This window comes from Hippopotamus amphibius, chromosome 3, assembly GCF_030028045.1.
Source record: "Hippopotamus amphibius kiboko isolate mHipAmp2 chromosome 3, mHipAmp2.hap2, whole genome shotgun sequence".
Lineage (NCBI taxonomy): Eukaryota > Metazoa > Chordata > Mammalia > Artiodactyla > Hippopotamidae > Hippopotamus > Hippopotamus amphibius.
Window position 1 is genome coordinate 30859378 of NC_080188.1, and position 21141 is coordinate 30880518.

General features: G+C 37.9%; 1 protein-coding gene and 1 pseudogene across 9 annotated transcripts in view; both read right to left on the reverse strand.

Moving 5' to 3' along the window:
• Nucleotides 1-21141, reverse strand: part of AASDH (aminoadipate-semialdehyde dehydrogenase) — a 51170-nt gene that overhangs the window by 21627 nt on the left and 8402 nt on the right. For 8 of the 9 annotated variants that reach the window (XR_009052673.1, XR_009052671.1, XR_009052672.1 and 5 more), the window contains one exon: nucleotides 8177-8369. The exons of the other annotated variant lie outside the window; for it this stretch is intronic. Coding sequence is in view for 2 of the 8 variants with exons in the window: in XM_057727625.1 (XP_057583608.1) it covers nucleotides 8177-8369 (193 nt within the window). In the remaining 6 variants the exon portion in view is untranslated. The remainder of the gene's footprint in view (nucleotides 1-8176; nucleotides 8370-21141) is intronic. 9 annotated transcript variants of the gene reach the window in all.
• LOC130847964 (THUMP domain-containing protein 1-like) lies at nucleotides 17159-20942 on the reverse strand (annotated as a pseudogene).

The window sequence follows — 21141 nt, forward strand, 5'->3', positions numbered from 1 at the left end:
TCTACATATATGCAGTTTATTGTAAAAAATAAAAAAAATAAAAATTAAAAAAAAATTATTTCTTCCCCTTCACTTCTTTTAAAAAAAACCCACAAAACACACTGTAGTGATTAGTTCAAAGCTTAACACTGGGAGCTCATATGGAAATTAAGGCTGTGTTTACTAAATGGCAAATCATATTTGGAAAACTACTGAAGCAGCATTATCTTTTTAATGTGGATATAAATTTTGCTTCAGTAAAAAACTTAAGCAAAATATTGTTTCATTATGCAGTTTAGACAAAAAAAGGACAAAAATCTATAAAATCAGTTTATATTTCCTTTTTCATTATTTCTATGTAGAAAAAGTATATAAGAAGGTTAAGGAATGTGCCTAAGCAGAACAATGAAAGGTTTTACAAAACAACTTTATTAAGATAACTGACATACAATAAACTATAAATATTTCAAGTGTACAGCACAAATTTTGAGATATATTATTGGTGAAACTATCCAGATAATGAACATATCCTTCAACCTGAAAATCACCTATGTACCGCTGTAATTTCTCCAACTGGACCCCTCCTCCAGACAACTGCTGATCCATTTTTTTGTCACTAATGATCAGCTGACATTTTCTAGAATTTTATAAAAATGGAATCATACAACATGTATTGTTTTGACCTGGCGTCTTTTACTTTATGTTGAGTGAAAAACACTTTGTGATTCATGTTGTATACATCAATAGTTCATTCTTGAACTATTCTTTTTTGTTCATTCTTTTTTGTGTTAGTCTGGTCAGGCTGCTATAACAAAATACTTGGTAGGTTACAAACAGAAGTTTATTTCTCACAGTTCTTGGAGGATAGAAGTCCAAGACCAGGGTGAGAGCGTGGGCGGGTTCTGCTGAGAGTCCTCTTCTAGGTTAGACTTCTTGCTGTGTCCTCATATGGTGGAAGGGGCTAGGGAGCTCTGTGGGGTCTTTTTCACAAAGGCACTAAATCCCATTCATGAGGGCTCTACCCTCGTGACCTAAGCAGTCCCAAAGGCCCCGTATGAATTTGGGGGGGACACAAACACTCAGATCATAAGATTTTTTTATTCTATTGTATGGATCAGGACTGGCTTTTGAATTTCCATATAAAATTTAGGATCAGCTTCTCAATTTCCACCAAAACAAACAAAAAGTCTATCAGGATTTTGATAGAGTCCATGTTTAATTTATAGGGAGAACTGCAATTTTCACAATATTGAGATGTCCAATCCATAAACATGAAATCTCTTCATTTATTCAGCTCTTCAGTTTCTATCAAAATGTTCTTCAGTTTTCACCCTACAAGCCTTGCTCTTCTTTAAATTTATTCCTATTTTATTATTTTTGACACTACTGTGAATATAATTATTTTAATTTCATTTTTGGGCTTTTTTTCTATTATAGAAATACAGTTATAGAATATTGTTATAGAAATACGGTTGATTTTTCATATTGATGTTGTACCCTCCAACCTTGCTTAACTTATTAGTTTTAGTAGTTCTCCCATGTCGTCTGCAAATAGAGTTTTACATCTTCCTGTCCAATGGGTGCTTAATTTCCTTCTTCCTTTTTGCCTTATTGCACCAGCTACAACAAACAGAATAACGTTGAAGAGAAGTGAAAAAGCAAAAATCCTTGCCTTGTTCCCAATTGCAGGGTGAAAGCATTCAATCTTTTAACCAATTATAATGTTAGCTGCAGTCTTTTTGTAGACATCCTTTATCGTGTTGGGGAAGTTCCCTTCTATTCCTGGTTTGTTGACTTTTCTTTTATCATTGGTGTTGAATTTTGCCAAATAATTTTTCTGCATCTGCTGACATAATTATGTGCTTTTTGCCCATTATATTCTCGGACTTGGTGAATTATTTCCTTTCCCATGTTGGGGAAGTTTTCCACTATAACCTCTTCAAATATTTTCTCAGACCCTTTCTTGTTTTCTTCTTCTTCTGGGATGCCTATAATTCGAATGTTGGTACGTTTATGGTTATCACTGAGGTCTCTGAGGCTGTCTTCTAGTCTTTTTATTTTTTTATCTTTCTCCTGCTCTGTGGCGTTTATTTCTCCCATTCTATCTTCCAACTCACTTATTCGTTCTTCTGCCTCAGTCATTCTGCTGGTTAGAGCATCTAGAGTATTTTTAATTTCAGTTATTTTGTTATCCATTGCTGTTTGTTTTTCTGAGTTCTTATGAACTGTTTCTTGTACTTTCTCTATTTTGTTATCGAGATTTTGTATCATTTTTACTATCATTACTCTAAATTCTTTTTCAGGCATTTTTCCTATTTCCTCCTCATTTATTTGGTCTTGTGGGTTTTTTTCCTGCTCCTTTGCCTGCATGGTGTTTCTTTGTTTCCTCATGGTTGTCCAAGCTTTTGGGGTTGCTTGTCCTGGTGATAGAGGTGTTTATAGAAGACTGTCCAAGCCTCAGACTACTGTCCAAGTATTGGAGTAGACGAATATTCAGTCCTGAACCAGCTCTCCGGTTCCCACGCTCCCGCTCCTGGACCCTCCGTTCAGGCGCGGATCGATGTCTCGGTCCGGGAACGCTGAGCTGCGCTGCGGACCCTCCGTATGTTTCTCACTCCCTCCTGCCCATTATATTCTCTACTATATTGCTTCCATGGATTTTGGATGTTAAACTAAATGTGCATTCCTCGGACAAATCCCACTTAGCCACATTTGACAAAATAAAATTATTTTCAAGGCAGGACAAAAAAAAATTTTTTTTTAACATAAAATTCTCTCTGCTCGTTTGGGCCCCACTACCCTCGCTTTAGAGTGCAATGTGCATCTGCATTATACATTAACCAGACCACCTTCGAAGATATGGAAATAGCTGCTTCATATGTAAAAAGCAATTTTCTCCTTGCACCAACAAGGTAATTCCTTAGAAGATAACATTCCTTTCTTAATCCTGTAACAGGTCACGATGATCCACTACTTGCCTTATATGTGCTGATCTGGACTATGTAAACTATCAATATGTCACTTCGATGTATTACTCTTTGTCTCAAAAATGTATATAAATGTGCTTTGACTTCCAAAGACTGTCTCCCAGGCTATAATCCTCAGGTTGGCTCAAATAAAATTCTCTGTTTCTTTCTTAGATTGACTAATTAAATTTGCATCAACACATTTTACATTTCCTGAGACTTAAATTTTGTGGCGTAGCATATGATCTATCCTAGGAAATGCTCAATTTACGTGAAAAGAATGTGTATTCTGCATTTGGTGGACAGAGTGTTCTGCATACGGAATCTAGTTGATAATGTTGTTCAAGTATTATATGCACATTGATTTGTCTAGTTTTTCAGTGAGTTACTGAAAATAGGATATTAAAATTTGAAACCACTGAGTCGTCTATTTCTCCTTTCAGTTCTGTCCATTTTTGCTTCATGTATTTGGAACCTCAATTTTCAGACAGATATCATGTGCTTTTTTTTTTTATAAATTTATTTATTTATTGGCTGTGTTGGGTCTTCACTGCTGCACACGGGCTCTCTCTAGTTGTGGTGAGCGGGGGCCACTAGTCACCGTGGTGTGTGGGCTCCTCACTGCTATAGTCTCTCCCATTGCAGAGCACAGGCCCCAGGCACACAAGCTTCAGTAGCTGCAGCACACGGGCTCAACAGTTGTGGCTCGCAGGCTTTAGAGCACAGCCTCAACAGCTGTGGCACACAAGCCCAGCTGCTCTGTGGCACATGGGATCCTCCTGGAGCAGGGCTTGAACCTGTGTTCCCTGCATTGGCAGGTGGATTCCTAACCACTGCAACACCTAGGAAGTCCTCATCTTCTTGATATAACAATGTACCTCTTGATATACTGATCATTTTATCATTATGAAATGTCTTGTTGCTGATTTTTTGTTTGCTTATTTGTTTCTATGTTTGTAATTTGGCTGGGCTAAATGTGAATTCTGTCTCCCCTGTGATGTGTGGCCACTGATGTTGCTACTCAGTTGGCTTTTAAAATATATATTCGGGAATTCCCTGGCAATCCAGTGGTTAGGACTCAGCACTTTCACTGTTGTGGCCCAGGTTCAATCTCTGGTGGGGGAACTAAGATCCCACAAGCCACATGGTGCGGCCAAAAAATTATTAATTTAATTAAATGCCTTTTTTCTTTTTCTTTTTTTTTTTGGCCCTTGGCAGTGAGAGCTCTCCGAATCTTAACCTCTGGACCACCAGGGAATTCCCTAAAATACATATTCTTGTTTTCATTTTTAAGTTTTACTTCCTTAGGATTGCCTTGTGTCTGCATAGCTCAGAAGCCAACCAATGATTGGACAGATTGTTCATAAAGATGGATCTGTCTGTGGATAGGGAAGCTCATTCAAAGTTAGGTCATTTTCAAATCTGATCCAGCTTTTATTTTCCAAAGGCCCTTTTGTGTCTCTTATGTGCATGCACACAGCCTCAAGGTCACCAAGGAATGTGCTTGCCCTCCTCACCACTGCAACCTCAGGCTATTGGAACTGTAGGCCCTTCTTGATGGCTAGAATGCCACAGATTCCCTTTTCTAACGCAAAATTCAGCAGTTTTTAAAACAAACATTTTCAGATAGTTGTATGCCTTTAGTTGACTTCCAAAATGTTGAAATGGTTATTTTTGTCCAGCTTTATAGTTGCTTTTTGGGGAGAAGATCTGCCAATTTCCTTACTTGGCTGTAGCCAGAGGTTATGTGAATAAAGATTTTAAAATGGCTTCTTTCAATAAAAGCCAAAAGGACAACCTGAATTTTAATTTGGGGACATTATCATGGCCTGTCAAAATATTTCAGTAGTAGGATAAGCCTACATCCCAGTGTGTACTTATTGTTCCAGATTATTGTCTGGGAATTTAGTGCTTTTATTCACTCTCAAGATTCCAAGCTTTTGGTAATAAATTACAGTGATCACCCTATTTATCCTGAAATGATCCTAAATCAAGTTCTTAACTGTTCCACCAAGAGTTTTATCATTAGGAAAATCTCTTGTCAAAATCACAGCTGAATGGTCCTGCTCTCCATTTTAGTAAGGCAAATTTGAAACACTCTGGCCTAATTTCTTTTTCTTTTTTTTAAATAACTTTATTTATTTATTTATTTAATTTGTTTATTGGCTGTGTTGGGTCTTCATTGCTGTGCACGGGCTTTCTCTAGGTGCAGCAAGCAGGGGCTACTCTTCACTGCAGTGCATGGGCTTCACATTGCAGTGGCTTCTCTTGTTGTGGAGCATGGGCTATAGGCACGTGGGCTTCAGTGGCTGCGGCACATGGGCTCAATAGTTGTGGTGCACGGGCTTAGCTGCTCAGCGGCATGTGGGATCTTCCTGGAGCAGGGCTTGAACTCGTGTCCCCTGCATTGGCAGGCAGATTCTTAACAACTGTACCACCTAAGAAGTCCCTGGCCTAATTTCTACTGTTAAGGATAATTTCAACTTCGAACTCTACAAATGAATGCACAACTATGAATATTCAGCAAGGTAAAGCATAGTAACATTTTTCAGACACTCACAAACTGAAATGATAAATTTAGTGGCACAATACAACTCAACATTCTTTGCTATCAAATCATCTTAGGCATAGGAAAACAGGACTTGGCAAGTAACAGAAAAAAGTGATAGAAAATGTTATAGTTTCTTCCAGATTGTTCAAGTAAAAATTCATGTAAAAATGAATAACACTTATGTTAACATTTTGGTAGCTAGTAACTTAAGATTTTGCTCTAACTAAAAGGTTTCACTTTTAAAAAGGCAACAAGTTTAAATAATATAACTTTGTTACCCAGAGTATGCAGAAAATGCCCAAATATATTTTAGGTTTATAAGGAACCAAATACTGGGCCTTTCTTCACAAGAGAAAACTCTTTTGGGCTTCCCTGGTGGTGCGGTGGTTAAGAATCTGCCTGCTAATGCAGGGGACACGGGTTCGAGCCCTGGTCTGGGAAGATCCCACATGCCTCGGAGCAGCTAGGTCGGTGTGCCATAACTACTGATTGCACTCTAGAGCCCTCGAGCCACAACTACTGAGCCCAAGCACTGCAACTACTGAAGCCTGGGTGCCTAGAGCCTGTGCTCCACAACAAGACAACAAGAGAAGCCACTGCAATGAGAAGCCTGCGCGCCACAATGAAGAGTAGCCTCTCCTCTTGGCAACTACAGAAAGCTGCATGCAGCAAGGAAGACCCAACACAGTCAAAAAATGTAAAAAAAAAAAAAAAAAAGAGAGAGAGAGAGATAAAACTCTCTTACTCCTGAAATAAAGAGGTTCTTAATTTCCTCAAAAGCTTAGTCCATCTCACTTTGGGGCCTTTCTCCCCTACGATAACTCAAGATATTCTATTTTTTCCAATTTTCAAAACTTCAGTAGCAGAACTTCCTAGGTGGTGCAGTGGTTAAGAATGTGCCTGCCAATGCGGGGGACATGGGTTCAAGCCCTGCTCCAGGAAGATCCCACATGTCTCCGAGCAACTAAGCCCATGCACCACAACTATTGAGCCTGCACTCTAGAGCATATGAGCCACAACTATTGAGCCCATGTGCCACAACTATTGAGCCCATGTGCCACAACTACTGAAGCCCACACGTCTAGAGCACGTGCTCCACAACAAGAGAAGCCACCGCACTGAGGAACTCATGCACCACAATGAAGTGTAGCACCCGCTCGCCACAACTAGAGAAAGCCCGTGTGCAGCAACGAAGACCCAATGCAGCCAATAAATAACTAAATAAATAATAAATAAATTTATAAAAAAAACAAAATTTAGTAGCATGTATTCTCTTTAAGAGCTTTTAAGATCCTTGTTTAATATCCAATTAGGTTTGGGCAAGGTTACTTGTAAATATAATCTGTACAAGGAGCTCTTAAAAAAAAAAATATATATATATATATATATATATATATCCTTGATGACTTACATATTATTTGGTAAGAAACTGACTTGACTCTGGAGGGAAAAGATAACCCCGATAATAAAATAAAGCTAAAATTCCCTATAGGAGATGCGTCTTATGTGAAAGAAAGGATAGCCTGTCAGCTTTTGTACTTCTCTTCCTTACTCAAAGTCAAATGTGATCTGCTAAAATATTCCAAATAAGTATGTATTGTGAGTTATAGAAAATCACAATGAAATTATGTGTAAAATTTGCTGTATTTTGGGAACAGTTAGTAAATGTGTATCTGTTTCTCACAAGGATCTATGATCCCCCAAAAATTAAAAACCACTGCTCAAGTAAATTCATCTAAGATTGTGCTAAAATATTAAGCAAGCGGATCAGATTTAAAGAGGTATAATACCCTGACTTGACATACAATGGAAGTTTCCTTTCCTTTAGTAACTATCACTCAAATCTATTAAGGTATTTAACAAATATTCCCTGAAAAATCATGCTCCTTGAATTTCATGGGAAAATAAAAGGTTATATTAAAATCTTGCCCAGATTCACAGAATGATTCACCAACAAATGAGAATTTACAACACTGAAACCTAGCAAGGCACATCGCTGTACTCATTTCATTTATATATGATGTTTTTTTCAATAGGATGAAAAAAACACAATGCCTAAAAAGAAAGTCAGCATCAAATTTTGTCTCTGGGGGAGAAATTTAACATCCTCTCAAGTCTCGTTTTTTTTATTTATCATGATATGCATATAATTTTATTAATTCTTTCTAGTTTCATTAACCACTTGCAATGTTATGTCTTAAGGCTAGAGTACCAGTCACATACTTTCACATATATAGTTTTAAAATCTTTAAAAATGCCAAACTTAAAAAATATTTGTTTTTTTAGGTTAATATAAAACACACTGATGTAAAAATCAGAAAATCCAAATTTCTAAGTCAATTACAATTTAACTTACTTAAACCAGTTTTTGTGGGACACACAATAAACTCACAACTTTAAGATGGGAGGCATATCGCAACAGATTTGAGTAAAAGTTCCTTTAGTTATTATAGTATGTACAAAGTGCATAGTAAAAGAATATTCTAAACAGAATTAACTGATTTTTTTTTTCATTCTCAAACAAACAAAAAGCGACATCATCAGGAAGATAGCCCTTGATAATCTAACTAGATTATCATCAATCCACTGTAAAGAACTACAGGAATATAAAATATTCTCTAAAACATTCAAAATATTGAAAAATGAAAGACAAAACATTTCATTTGCTCCTAAAATGTACCTGCAAAATAGTCACTCTGTGATGGGAAAAAAGAACAGCAGCTAATTTTGACGGGAGCACTTTGACAGAAGTCGGTACAATAAGCAGAGAGGCACCACTTGACAGAGCAACAAATATTTCCACAACAGAAGGATCAAAGGTCAGAGGTGAAGCCAGAAACAAAACATCTTCCGGAGTGATTTCAAAAAGCACCCTAAGGCAAAACAGAATGTAATTATGAGAAATGCCTAACATTTAGTAAACATATATCCTAAAGAAGTATTTATGACCATTAAGTTTCCAGATGTTGGCCAGATTTTAATTTTTCTCTTGGATTAACCAAAATGGCACTATTAATTCTAGAACTCTTCTTTATAAATGCAAGAATTAAAAGCCATTTAAACCCTCTGGGAACTCAGGAGCCATTTCATAAGTTAGTCCTAGCTCTCCTGCTGGAGAGAGGTCTTGTGGAAAGGCCCTGGAGGATGCAACATCACATGAAGACCTGACAACAATGAGAATAACTTAGCTGATTGAAGCAATCAACTCCAAGGACCAAATAAGTAATAAGAGAAGCATTCTTGGACCTTCTAGCCTAGCCTGTCTAGCTGAACGCAATCTCAGAGTGACCCCAGTGAACCCATTTAGAGCAGAAAAACAGCCCAGTCAACTTCAGAAATGTGAAAATAATACATCACTGTTGTTTTAAGTCACTAAGTTTTGGAATGGTTTATTATTCCAGGAACAATTGATTAGAAACAATATGTAAGATGCTTAATTCACACCTGGATACTGGGAAATTTTACTTTCTCATGTAAAAGTATTACACTAAAAGCCAAAATAAATATGCATTTCCCTCAAAAAAGAAAAAAAAAAGGGATTTCCCTGGTAGTGCAGTGGCTAAGACTCTGCACTCCCAGTGCAGGGGACCTGGGTTTGATCCCTGGTCAGGGAACTAGATCCCACATGCATGCCACAGTTGGGAGTTCACATGCTGCAACTAAGGAGCACCCCTGCTGCAATTAAGACCTGGTGCAACTAAATAAACAAATATATATATATATATATATATTTATTTTAAAGCCATTTAAAGGAATATCCACCTTTTAGCATGACATATTTTATCATATGTGATGGCCTTCTGATGTATCAACCTGACTGGACTGAACTACAGTCCCCAGAATTCCCTTTCTATTGATAGCATGTTTCCTCTTAGGGCAGAAGACAAGGGATATTCTCTCTTGACAGCTGGAGGACAGAAGGGGGGTAACTGTCATTTGATAGTACACACACCTTCTCCCATTTATTCAATCAAACACCAGCTTAGGTGCTTCTGTGAAGGGATTTTGTAGATATGACTGAAGCCCCTAATCAGGGGGAGGTTTTAATTTTAAATCAAAAGGGAGGTTACCCTGGACTGGCTAGATTTACTCAGTTGGAAGGCCTTCTCTGAAGAAGAGACTCCAAACAGCAGCTGGATCAGCAATTAGCTAGGTCAGCAATTACTCTTCCTTTCCCTTGGATCCTCTTTCCTAACTTGTCTGCAGACAAGCACATGCCCATGGGGTTCCAGTCTGTTCACAATCACCCCTTTCTAACTGTCTACCCCATGGAGTTCAGTCTTGCTTAGCAGCCCCCACAAGTGTAAGTCAATTCCTTGTAATAGATCCCTCATATATCCTCCTCATTCTGTTTTTCTGGTGGAATCTTGACTTATTCTATACTACTTATTCAGTGATGATTAATAGAGACCTCTGACTCCCTTTCCCACTATTTGGCATTTTCTCTCAGTATCTCAACAAAGAGCAGAACAGATCAAATGTGGTGAGGATATTATAGAGCATGGATGGGGAGTGATGAGCCTATGACACTGCTTCAATTTAAAGACACAAAACTCATTCTGTCTAAAGGCAGGGATTACCTTAACTTCAAAATATCAAGTATGGTATAGTGGGGACCCCCTTGGAACCACGGGTTCGTATGAAGATTATTTTAAGCTGAAGACATTTTGGATACAACAGATGCAGAAAGAAGCCTTCTTGGAGCTTCCCTTTATCTGACTGATGGCAGAAACTTCTAGGGAATGAGACTACCATAAATTCCATCTTCAGGGTGACTTTTACTCCTAGAGAGTACACCCTCTACAGGAGTTTTATGGCTCTGAAGACATGATGAAAACTACTCTCACGTGCATAGGCCCACATCACCACAAAATTTCTTATTTCCTTTTATCTTTCCTAAAGAAATCTATTTGTATTTCCAATAGAAGCCTTTTCTTCCCCTCCCTTTCCCCTACTAAGTTAGGTAGATAAGCCCCAACTTTAACCATTTAATGATGGAGTTCAGAACATGCCACTCCAAAATATTCAGCTCTGGTATACTGACCATTTTGAGTTAAAGGCACTTGAAAAATAGTAAAAACAAAAAACAAACAAAAAACACAAAAAATCACTCTGACCTTCCTGTTTTTCATAAAAGCAGATGAAATTCCCACGTGAAAGATCTCTTCCCTATACCAGAAGGAGAGTAATGTTCTTATCATCAAGGTTGAGATGCTGAAAGAAAGAGAATTCTATACAAACAGATCTTGTTAAAATAATTCTTATCTTCCTTTAGCCTCCCCACAAAGTTTAGTCACTTTTCTACAACTGCCTCTTTGTTTGACCTAGTATAGTCTTGTCATCCCTTTACGTCTTCATTCCTTATGAAGGATCCAGTGTCATGTAAAACTTGTATTACTTAAATTTGTATGCTTTTCTCCTGTTGACCTTTCATTTCTCAATCTAATTCTCAGACCCAGCCAAAAAGAACCCTAAGAGGGTAAAAGGTGATGAAACAAAATTTATATCTGAAGGCAGGACAAGAAAATTTAAACATAAAATTCTCTGTGTCTGCTTGGGTCTTCCCTGCCTCCTTCCCAACTGTGCAGTGTGCATCTGCATTACACAGTAACCAAGCCTCCTCAAGGATGTGAATGCCTATTTCACCATAAAAGATCATCTCCCCTGCCCCCAATCCCCACTTTCTTCTGATGCTAGTAATGAAACTTCTTAAAAGAATAGCATTCTTTCCCAACTCTGCAGGGGGTCGTAATGACTTGCAACTAACTCACTTTGTACATGCTTATCTGGATTACATACATCTTTGGCGAATTATGTAAAACATCAGTATGCTTTGTCCCGAAAATGTATGAGTGTGCCTTCAACTTCTAACAGGCGGGAACAGTTCTCAGAGCTTTCTGAGAATCTGTCTCCCAAGTTATAATCCTCAGTGTGGCTCGAATAAAATTCCCTTTTTTCTTCTTAATTTGATTGTTAATTGAATTTTAGTTGACAAAGGTAAAAGTTTGCCTCCTCTACAATGAGCTAGCATTTCTTTTGCTAGTTCCCATATGTATATGAATAAACATTTTTTCTTTGTTAATCTGTCTTTTGTCAGTCTAATTCACAGGTTCCCAGACACTGACCTTAAGTGGGTAGAGGAAAAGTTTTTCTTCCCCAACAATACAGATTTTTAAATCTAATTAGAATTTAATCTAATTATATATTTATGACTCAGGTAAGCTAAAAAAATCAATGTATGATAAAAGCTATACTCAAACTTCAATTTGTAATGGACCTATTCTAAACAAATATTGTCTGGTTTCCTAGTTAGAATTCAGGGGAGAACAGATTTTATAACAGGCTTTCTTTCAATAAGGCTTGAGCCCTTAAAATCATTTTTATTGTCTCAATTCTGTGAACAAAAGTGGGCAATGTTAAGCATTCATGGAGAATCTGGCAGTTAATTTCAAGAAAGCAGTTTAAGGGACTTCCCTGGTGGTGCAGTGGTGGAGAATCTGCCTGCCAGTGTGGGGCCATGGGTTCTATCCCTGGTCTGAGCAGATCCCACATGCCACAAGCAACTAAGCCTTTGCACCACAACTACTGAGCCTGTGCTCTAGAACCCGCAAGCCACAACTATTGAAGCCTATGCACCCTAGAGCTCCCGTGCCACAACTACTGAGCCTGTGTGCTGCAACTACTGAAGCCCACAAGCCTAGAGCCTGTGCTCCTCAACAAGAGAAGCCACCGCAATGAGAATCTCATGCACTGCAACGAAGAGTAGCCTCCATGCTCTACAACTAGAGAAAGCCTGCAGGCAGCAATGAAGACCCAATGCAGCCAAAAAAATAAAAATAAAAAAATAATAAAAAATAAAAAGAAAGCAGCTTAAGAAGTATCCAGTATATGAGTAGTTAAAAGAGATTTTAAAGAAGAAAAGAGATAGAATGGAACAAATATCTTTTGAGCCTCCTACTTCTGAGGCTTAATGCTGTATATCTAACTTACTGTTTCTCATTTTCCCAACCACCCTATGAAACAGGTATCATTATTACCACCAGTTAAAAATTAAGAAAAAGGAAACTCAGGGAGGTTAAGTAACTTGTGCAAAGTCATAAACATCAACCAACACTTAAATATTATTTTTAAAAGACTTTAAAACTGCATGCTCCTATTTTAATTTCAATAGAATATTCAAGATGCGTAATATTGGAAAAGATGTCCATCCAACAATTTATTTTAAAAAGGTCAACTGAGAAGAGAATTCAGCAAGAAAAGTAACTGTAGTTCTCTTCAAGATATGATTACAAAAATATAGTTAACAAGATAAATAATCTAAATAAATATATAAAAAAGGATATGTTTTGTTGGGCATTCCTTCAGAGTACTATATTAAGTCATCAAGCTCCAGAAGTAAAAGGAGGCTTAAAAAAGGGGGGGGGGGGAGGGGGAAGCCACAATAAAATAATAGAAAAGTTCTACTTTTTTTTTTTAAACTTTTTTTTTACTTCACTGAGCTACTTCTCTTATTTGACTAAAACAAAACGAGTTCTAAATTTCCATTTCATTTCTGACCCGGCAATCAAACTAGGCTATTGTGCACAGAAAACACACAGTTCCTTAAAAATTACAAGTTCACAAATGCTCACACAACGAAAGCTGTGTATTTGATGCACAGCTATCAAAGAACAGCTATTCAGCTTAACTTTTTTTCTCTTTTTTTGGCATAATCTAGAAAGATTAGTAAATATTTTAAGGGAAGATCAATTCCATGTTATCACTACAGAAGATACCATATCTGGGACTTTCCTGGTGGTGCAGTGGTTAAGAATCTGCCTGCCAATGCAGGTGACATGGATTCAATCCCTGGTCTGGGAAGATCCCACGTGCCTCAGAGCAACTAAGCCCGATCACCACAACTGCTGAAGCCCGAGTGCCTAGAGCCTGTGCTCCACAACAAGAAAAGCCATGCACCGAGAAGCCCGAGCACCACAACGAAGAGTAGCCCCTGCTCACCACAACTAGAGAAAGCCCACGTGTAACAATGAAGACCCAACACAGCAAAAAAAAGAAGACACATTTTTTTTGTCAAATGAGTGTCTATGGGCATGAACAACACAATTCTCACATTTTCTTATTACAACAATAAAGCAAAAGACAAACAGCAAAAAGGAAATCAAACTCCCATAATCTGCTTTCAGAGAGAAGTACTGTCACAGCTGAAAAAAACAAAATGAAAAAAGGTTTACCCTCACACAGTTTAATGCCTATATTAATAGGACTTTACTATTTACATTGTCTTCATTAGCAAAGTTTTATTATTCTAGACCAAGAAAATAGAAATTACATATAACTTTATTGTTCATTAACGAAAACCAGGGACTTCCCTGGTGGCGCAGTGGTTAAGAATCTGCCTGCCAAGGCAGGGCACGTGGGTGTGATCCCTGGTCTGGGAAGATCCCACATGCTGCAGAGCAACTAAGCCCATGAGGCACAACTACTGAGCCTGCGCTCTAGAGCCTGCGAGTCACAACTACTGAGCCTGTGTGCCACAACTACTGAAGCCTATGCACCAGAACAAGAGAAGCCACCGCAATGAGAAGCCCGCACACAATGAAGAGTAGCCTCCACTCACCACAACTAGAGAAAGCCCACGTGCAGCAACAAGGACCCAATGCAGCCAGTAAACAAATAAATAAATAAATTTATATACATAAAAAAAGGAAAACCAAATCATCTCTTTAACAAAAACATCAAAAACAGTTTACAACCCAAGACTCTCTGAACTTCTCTTCTCAAAAGTCCCCTTGCTATTTCTACCAATCCTTGACTATCTCACAAACCTTACCCAATCCTTAAATTAAGCCCTGTATGGAAAGATCAACCTTAAACTAGACTTCAAAATCTCAATAAATCAGATCCTGCCCTTCTCCCTCTGAGACTATCACACTCTTGGAGGTAGGCAGCATTGTCTTCTACCAATGTAAGCAATAAGCTCAGCTTTGTCTTAGGTTATTCTGGTAATATCTGGGGAGCCAGCTGAAATTTGGTATTCCTTGGCTTGGTGATTTAAGTACAAATCAAACAGAGACTTTAACATTACTGTTTCAATTTCTAATTGGATATCTTAACATTTCATCTTTTCAAAATCCAATTATTTAGCACTCCTTACGAACCTAAAAATAAACCATAAAGGGTTTAATAAGCAAATAGATTTCATTAGATTCAAGCACAAAATGGCTATCAAGAAATTCGTATACTTTACTCACAAATCAGCCCGTCATCCCTTGCGGAGCACATATTTTCTCTCACCTTATATACAACTCCTGTCTGTTAGGCCCAGTGCCTCTTAGTTAGCTGTCTCTCCCACCTCTCCTAGATTCCAAACTGCCTCCACTCCTCAAGTTCCCAACCTCACTTCCCATACTCTTAGCATAGGACTCTGCATCTATTTCATTCTAAAGTTACAATCCATCAACTTCCTCTAACATTCCATACTAAGTAAACAAAGAATTTATGTAACTTATTATCCCTCTTATCCTTTTAAGTCTCTCTAAAGAAAAGGTATTCCCATCCAGTATTTTAAATATCATCTCCTCTCATCTCAAAGTATCTTACTCCTTTACCATATTCCTATTACTTGATTTTTCAAACCAATCCTCTCTACCAGTTCTCTATGCTCAGCCTACAAACCTCTTCCATTTAAAGACAAAGATAAAAAAACTACACCCTCCCAGAATCCTTTCTTTTCTATTAAAACTAGTTTCTAGAAAGTAACACTTTGCTTTTGTCATCTCCATTTCCTTATCTCTCATTCTCTTATCTGCAGCCTGTACTCTCTTCAGCCCTGGGCATTAGAAGTAAAGTCACTGAAGGCCAGATTGTCAATTACAACAGACACCTCTATAGCATTTAACCATTCCTTTCTTCTAGATCTGGGCATCCAGTATGGTAGCCACTACATACATGTGCCTACTGAGCACTAACAATGTGACTGGTCCACACAGAGATGTGTAAGTGTAAAATGCATGCTAGATTTTGAAATAATTAGCAAATAAAAAAGAATATTAAGTACCTCACTAATAATTTTTATATTGATTACAATTAAAATGATATTTAGGTATACTGAATAAGATATGTTAAAATTAATTTCACTTTTTACTTTTTTTCTTTAAGGAACAAATTTATTTTGATTTTTCTGAAAACATCTGGAACTATGAAAAATAAGCCGAATATCTGGCCATACCAAAAGCAAAATACAAGTAAAAATGACATTTAGAAATCACGTTTAACAGTAGAGAAACATGTTTAAAAATATCAAATCTAACACTCTTTCCTCCAGAGAGCAAAACAAGTTTACTAAACCACAACACTGAAGTGGAGTTTAACTGACATAATTGTTTAAAATAAAAATTAAAAGGACAAAAAGCACTCAATTCCCATTCTGGAGTCTCATTTATTGAATAACATGCTCAAATGTCAGTGAAAATAAACAGCTGGTACACCTGAAAACAAATCTTTCAATGAACGAATTCAGATTCCAACAGAACACAGTACTACCTTATACTTGGGGAAGAACAGCTCTTGTCCCACTAAGGTCTTACCAAATACAAATAAATACAAAAGGGTAGTAAAAACAAGCTACTAAATCAAAGTCTTTCCGTACAGTAGCAGCTTTCACAAAATAAAAGGAACCCAATTCCACAGAGTTGTATGTTCTGTAAGCATACAGCCAATGTTATTCCCAGAGTTCCAGAGTCTTGAACTATCAAAATAAAAGTATCTTTGTCTTGGAAAAAGTCTGATGAAGGCACCAAAATCCTATCACCCTTGTTCCCCCAATGATAGTTACAATGCTCTTATCATCCTTGCAAGATAACTTCAACTAATGAAGAGTTAACATTCTAAATATCTAAAGATATATAAGGAAGTCCCAGCCTCATCTGCATTAGCAAGGCCCTTTCCATTTTCTCTGCCCCTCCCAAATCCTTCTAGGCTGGTTTACCAGCAGGACCACTAGCTAGGAGGATAAAAATATATTTCCATGTTCACTACCCAATAAACAAATACAGCCATTGTTGCAGGAACACTTAACGCTTTCAAACTTGTTAAAACTTAAGAATAAATCCAACACCAAAAGCTAATTTCACAACCCCTTAGTATTCTCAATCTATACATTTTGGTGTCTGTCTCTTCCACCTTTTTTCAGTTTTACCCTGGAGGAACCTTTGAAAAAACTTTCAAATTAAGGGGACCCTCAATGTATGTGAGTGGCAGCACTAAGCTGAAGGATACTCTTGTTTTACAGAAATCCAGAACTGTCAGAATAGGACTCTCAGAGTTCTTCCTCTTCTCTCAATGACAAAATCTCAGGCTGAGATTTTGAAAAAGGGCTCCTCACCCAGTTACCTACCAGCGTTGGAAAACAGAGGGGAAATGCTATTTAATTTGGCTTTGCAGTTCTTCAAGCAGAGTTTAAATAAGGCTTGAGACTTGTTGCTTTCTTCATTCTCAAACCCAAGTGGCTGTGGAAACATTTCAAGAGTGCCTTATGCATTCCAAAGAGTCAGTTTCTTTTAATCTAAGACTCCGGTCACTTTTAAGAAAAAAACATTTTTCTCCAGGCCCTTGCAGAAGCTGTACATTTGTTCTCATAATGAAGAAATGTCTCCTATATAGACTAGTTTCTGTACTCATTCTTCATCTTCAAAGCATTTAGCAAAATCTGGCCTAGTATTTTCTTGTACTTACAGTTTACTGGTAATTCACCTTTCAATACAAATAGCACCTGCTGGTTATTTTTTCCTTCCACTGGGTCTTTTTTTTTTTTTTTTTTTTTTTGCTTTTTGCTTTTTTAAATTTTGTATATATATGTCTGTGCTACTCTCTCGCTTCTTCTCAGTTTCCCCTTCACCCCCCGCCCCCTCCCATACCTCAAGTTCTCCAGTCCATTCTCTGTATCTGCTTCCTTATTCTTGTCACTGAGTTCATCAGTACCATTTTTAGATTCCGTATATGTGAGTTAGCATACAATATTTGTCCTTCTCTTTCTGACTTACTTCACTCTGTATGACAGATTGTAGTTCTATCCACCTCATTACATATAGCTCCATCTCATCCCTTTTTATAGCTGAGTAATATTCCATTGTATATATATGCCACATCTTCTGTATCCATTCATTTGTTGATGGGCATTTAGGTTGCTTCCATGTCCTGGCTATTGTAAAGAGTGCTGCAATAAACATTATGGTACAAGTTTCTTTTGGGATTATGGTTTTCTTTGGGTATATGCCCAGGAGTGGGATTACTGGATCATATGGTAGTTCTATTTGTAGTTTTTTAAGGAACCTCCAAATTGTTTTCCATAGTGGCTGTACCAACTTACAGTCCCACCAACAGTGCAGGAGAGTTCCCTTTTCTCCACACCCTCTCCAACATTTGTTGTTTCCAGACTTTGTGATGATGGCCATTCTGATCGGTGTGAGGTGATACCTCATTGTGGCTTTGACTTGCATTTCTCTGATGATGAGTGATGTTGAGCATCTTTTCATGTGTTTGTTGGCCATCTGTATGTCTTCTTTGGAGAAATGTCTATTTAGGTTTTCTGCCCATTTGTGGATTGGGTTATTTGCTTTTTTGGTATGAAGCTGCATGAGCTGCTTGTATATTTTGGAGGTTAATCCTTTGTCCGTTGTTTCATAGGCAATTATTTTTTCCCATTCTGAGGGTTGCCTTTTAGTCTTGTTTATGGTTTCTTTTGCTGTGCAAAAGCTTTTAAGTTTCATGAGGTCCCATTCGTTTATTCTTGATTTTATTTCCATGATTCTAGGAGGTGGGTCAAAAAGGATGTTGCTTTGATGTATGTCAAAGAGTGTTCTGCCTATGTTTTCCTCTAGGAGTTTGATAGTGTCTGGCCTTACATGTAGGTCTTTAATCCATTTTGAGTGTATTTTTGTGTATGGTGTTAGGAAGTGTTCTAATTTCATTCTTTGACATGTTGCTGTCCAATTTTCCCAGCACCACTTATTGAAGAGGCTGTCTTTTTTCCATTGTATACTCGTGCCTCCTTTGTCAAAGATAAGGTGCCCATATGTGTTTGGGCTTACTTCTGAGTTCTCTATTCTATTCCATTGATCTTCCTTTCTATTTTTGTGCCAGTACCATACTGTCTTGATCACTATGGCCTTGTAGTATAGTTTGAAGTCAGGAAGCCTGATTCCACCTACTCCATTTTTCCTTCTCAAGATTGCTTTGGCTATTCGGGGTCTTTTGCGTTTCCATACAAATTGTAAGATTTCTTGCTCTAGTTCTGTGAAAAATGCCATTGGTAATCTGATCGGGATTGCATTAAATCTGTAAATTGCTTTGGGTAGTACAGTCATTTTCACGATGTTGATTCTGCCAATCCAGGAACATGGTATGTCCCTCCATCTGTTTGTATCATCTTTGATTTCTTTCATCAATGTCTTAAAGTTTTCTGCATACAGATCTTTTGCCTCCTTAGGCAGGTTTATTCCTAGGTATTTTATTCTTTTTGTTGCAATGGTGAATGGGAGAGTTTCCTTAATTTCTCTTTCTGCTCTTCCGTTGTTAGTGTATAGGAATGCAAGAGATTTCTGTGCATTAATTTTGTATCCTGCTACTTTACTAAACTCATCAATGAGTGCTAGCAGTTTTCTGGTAGAGTCTTTAGGGTTTTCTATATATAGTATCATGTCATCTGCAAAGAGTGATAATTTTACTTCTTCTTTTCCAATTTGGATTCCTTTAATTTCTTTTTCTTCTCTGATGGCTGTGGCTAACACTTCCAAAACTATGTTGAATAACAGTGGTGAGAGTGGACACCCTTGTCTTGTTCCTGTTCTTAGAGGGAATTCTTCCAGTTTTTCTCCATTGAGAACAATGTTGGCTTTTGGTTTGTCATATATGGCTTTTATGATGTGGAGGTAATTTCCTTCTATGCCCATTTTCTGGAGAGCTTTTATCATAAATGGATGTTGAACTTTGTCAAAAGCTTTTTCTGCATCTATTGAAATGATCATATGGTTTTTATCCTTCAATTTGTTGATATGATGTATCACGTTGATTGATTTGCGTATATTGAAGAATCCTTGCATCCCAGGGATAAACCCCACTTGATCGTGGTGTATGATTTTTTTAATGTGCTGTTGCAGTCTGTTAGCTAGTATTTTGTTGAGGATTTTTGCATCTATATTCATCAGTGATATTGGTCTGTAGTTTTCTTTTTTCGTGACATCTTTGCCTGGTTTTGGTATCAGGGTGATGGTAGCCTCATAGAATGAGTTTGGGAGTGTTCTGCCTTCTGCAATATTTTGGAAGAGTTTGAGAAGGATAGGTGTTAACTCTTCTCCAAATGTTTCCAGACCCACTGGGTCTTTTTGACTTGATTTGTCACCAGATTCCAATTTAGCTTCTTTCCCATTTCCTGTTTGCACTGCCTGCTTTGGGTTAAGCTGTGACGGGTCCTTAGCACTCTTCACCACCTCCTGGAGATTGTATTTTCTGAACAACGTGCAATCTTTCACAACACTCATGCAACAGACAGCTTTAATGATTACTACTACCACTGTGTACTGTGGATTGGTAAGATCCACTTTATTTTCCAAATTGAGGCTGCCTACTGTTCCTGCCAATTCTTTGATAACTTCTCTATTCATGTGACTGTTATTCCGAGATTTGTATACAATCTGAAATGTCCCTTTGTTTGGAGCTTTAAACCAGGGTTCCAAAAGTGTTTCTGCATATTTTTTCATATCTTCTAAGAAAGACTTGCATGTGCCTGAAATGGGTAACATTTGTAAAATAACCCGACTCATCTTCTTCTTGGTTTTGAACATATCTTGGAAGAATATGATGCACCAGTTTCTTAGGTTCTATCCTGAGTGTCATGATAAAGACTACATTATTTGCTCCACTCTCCACTGACTGGAATCTTCTTAGCCTCATCCCTGTAGATGCCGTAATGTCACCAACTTCTTTCTTCAAGGCGGCCTCCATATCATCCTCTTCTCCCTCACTTCCAGAGGGTTGCTGATCCTTGTCTACAAACTTTTCTGGCCCATACATGTCGCTGTATTCATTGAGCAAGCTGTAGACCTCCTCCACGCACTTGTGCTCGTTCAGGTTACAGGTGATATGAATGACCTGTAGCCCAGGCTCCAGCTGCCAGGGCCCGCCGCCTTCGCAACGCCCAGCCCGCTTGACCTGCACGTACTGAGCCTTGCCTTTGCGCTTCCCGCCGCCAGGCTGAGGAGGCTGCTAGATGGGGGGCTGCCATGGTACGTGAGAGCTGAGCCAAACGAGAAAAGTGTTTCTCCACAGCCCTCGGCGCCCTCACCTCCCACTTTTTACTTTTTAAATGTGGTTACTAAAATTTTTTTAATTATGTAAAACTTATAATGATATAAAATTACATATGTGTCCCATGAGGTTTCCACTTCCATTTCTGTTTCTTCCTCTGATTTTCTAAAACTACTCCCCTCTGGTTCCCTTCCTCTTCTATTTCTTTCTTTCTTCAAAAGTTGAGAATCTCAACTTTACAGAGATTTCTCATTTCCCAACCATACTGTAAAAGCAACTCAACAATGCTACAGAAGTAAACTCAATGAAATGCAAAATTTTTTGATAGTTCCTTGGATTAAA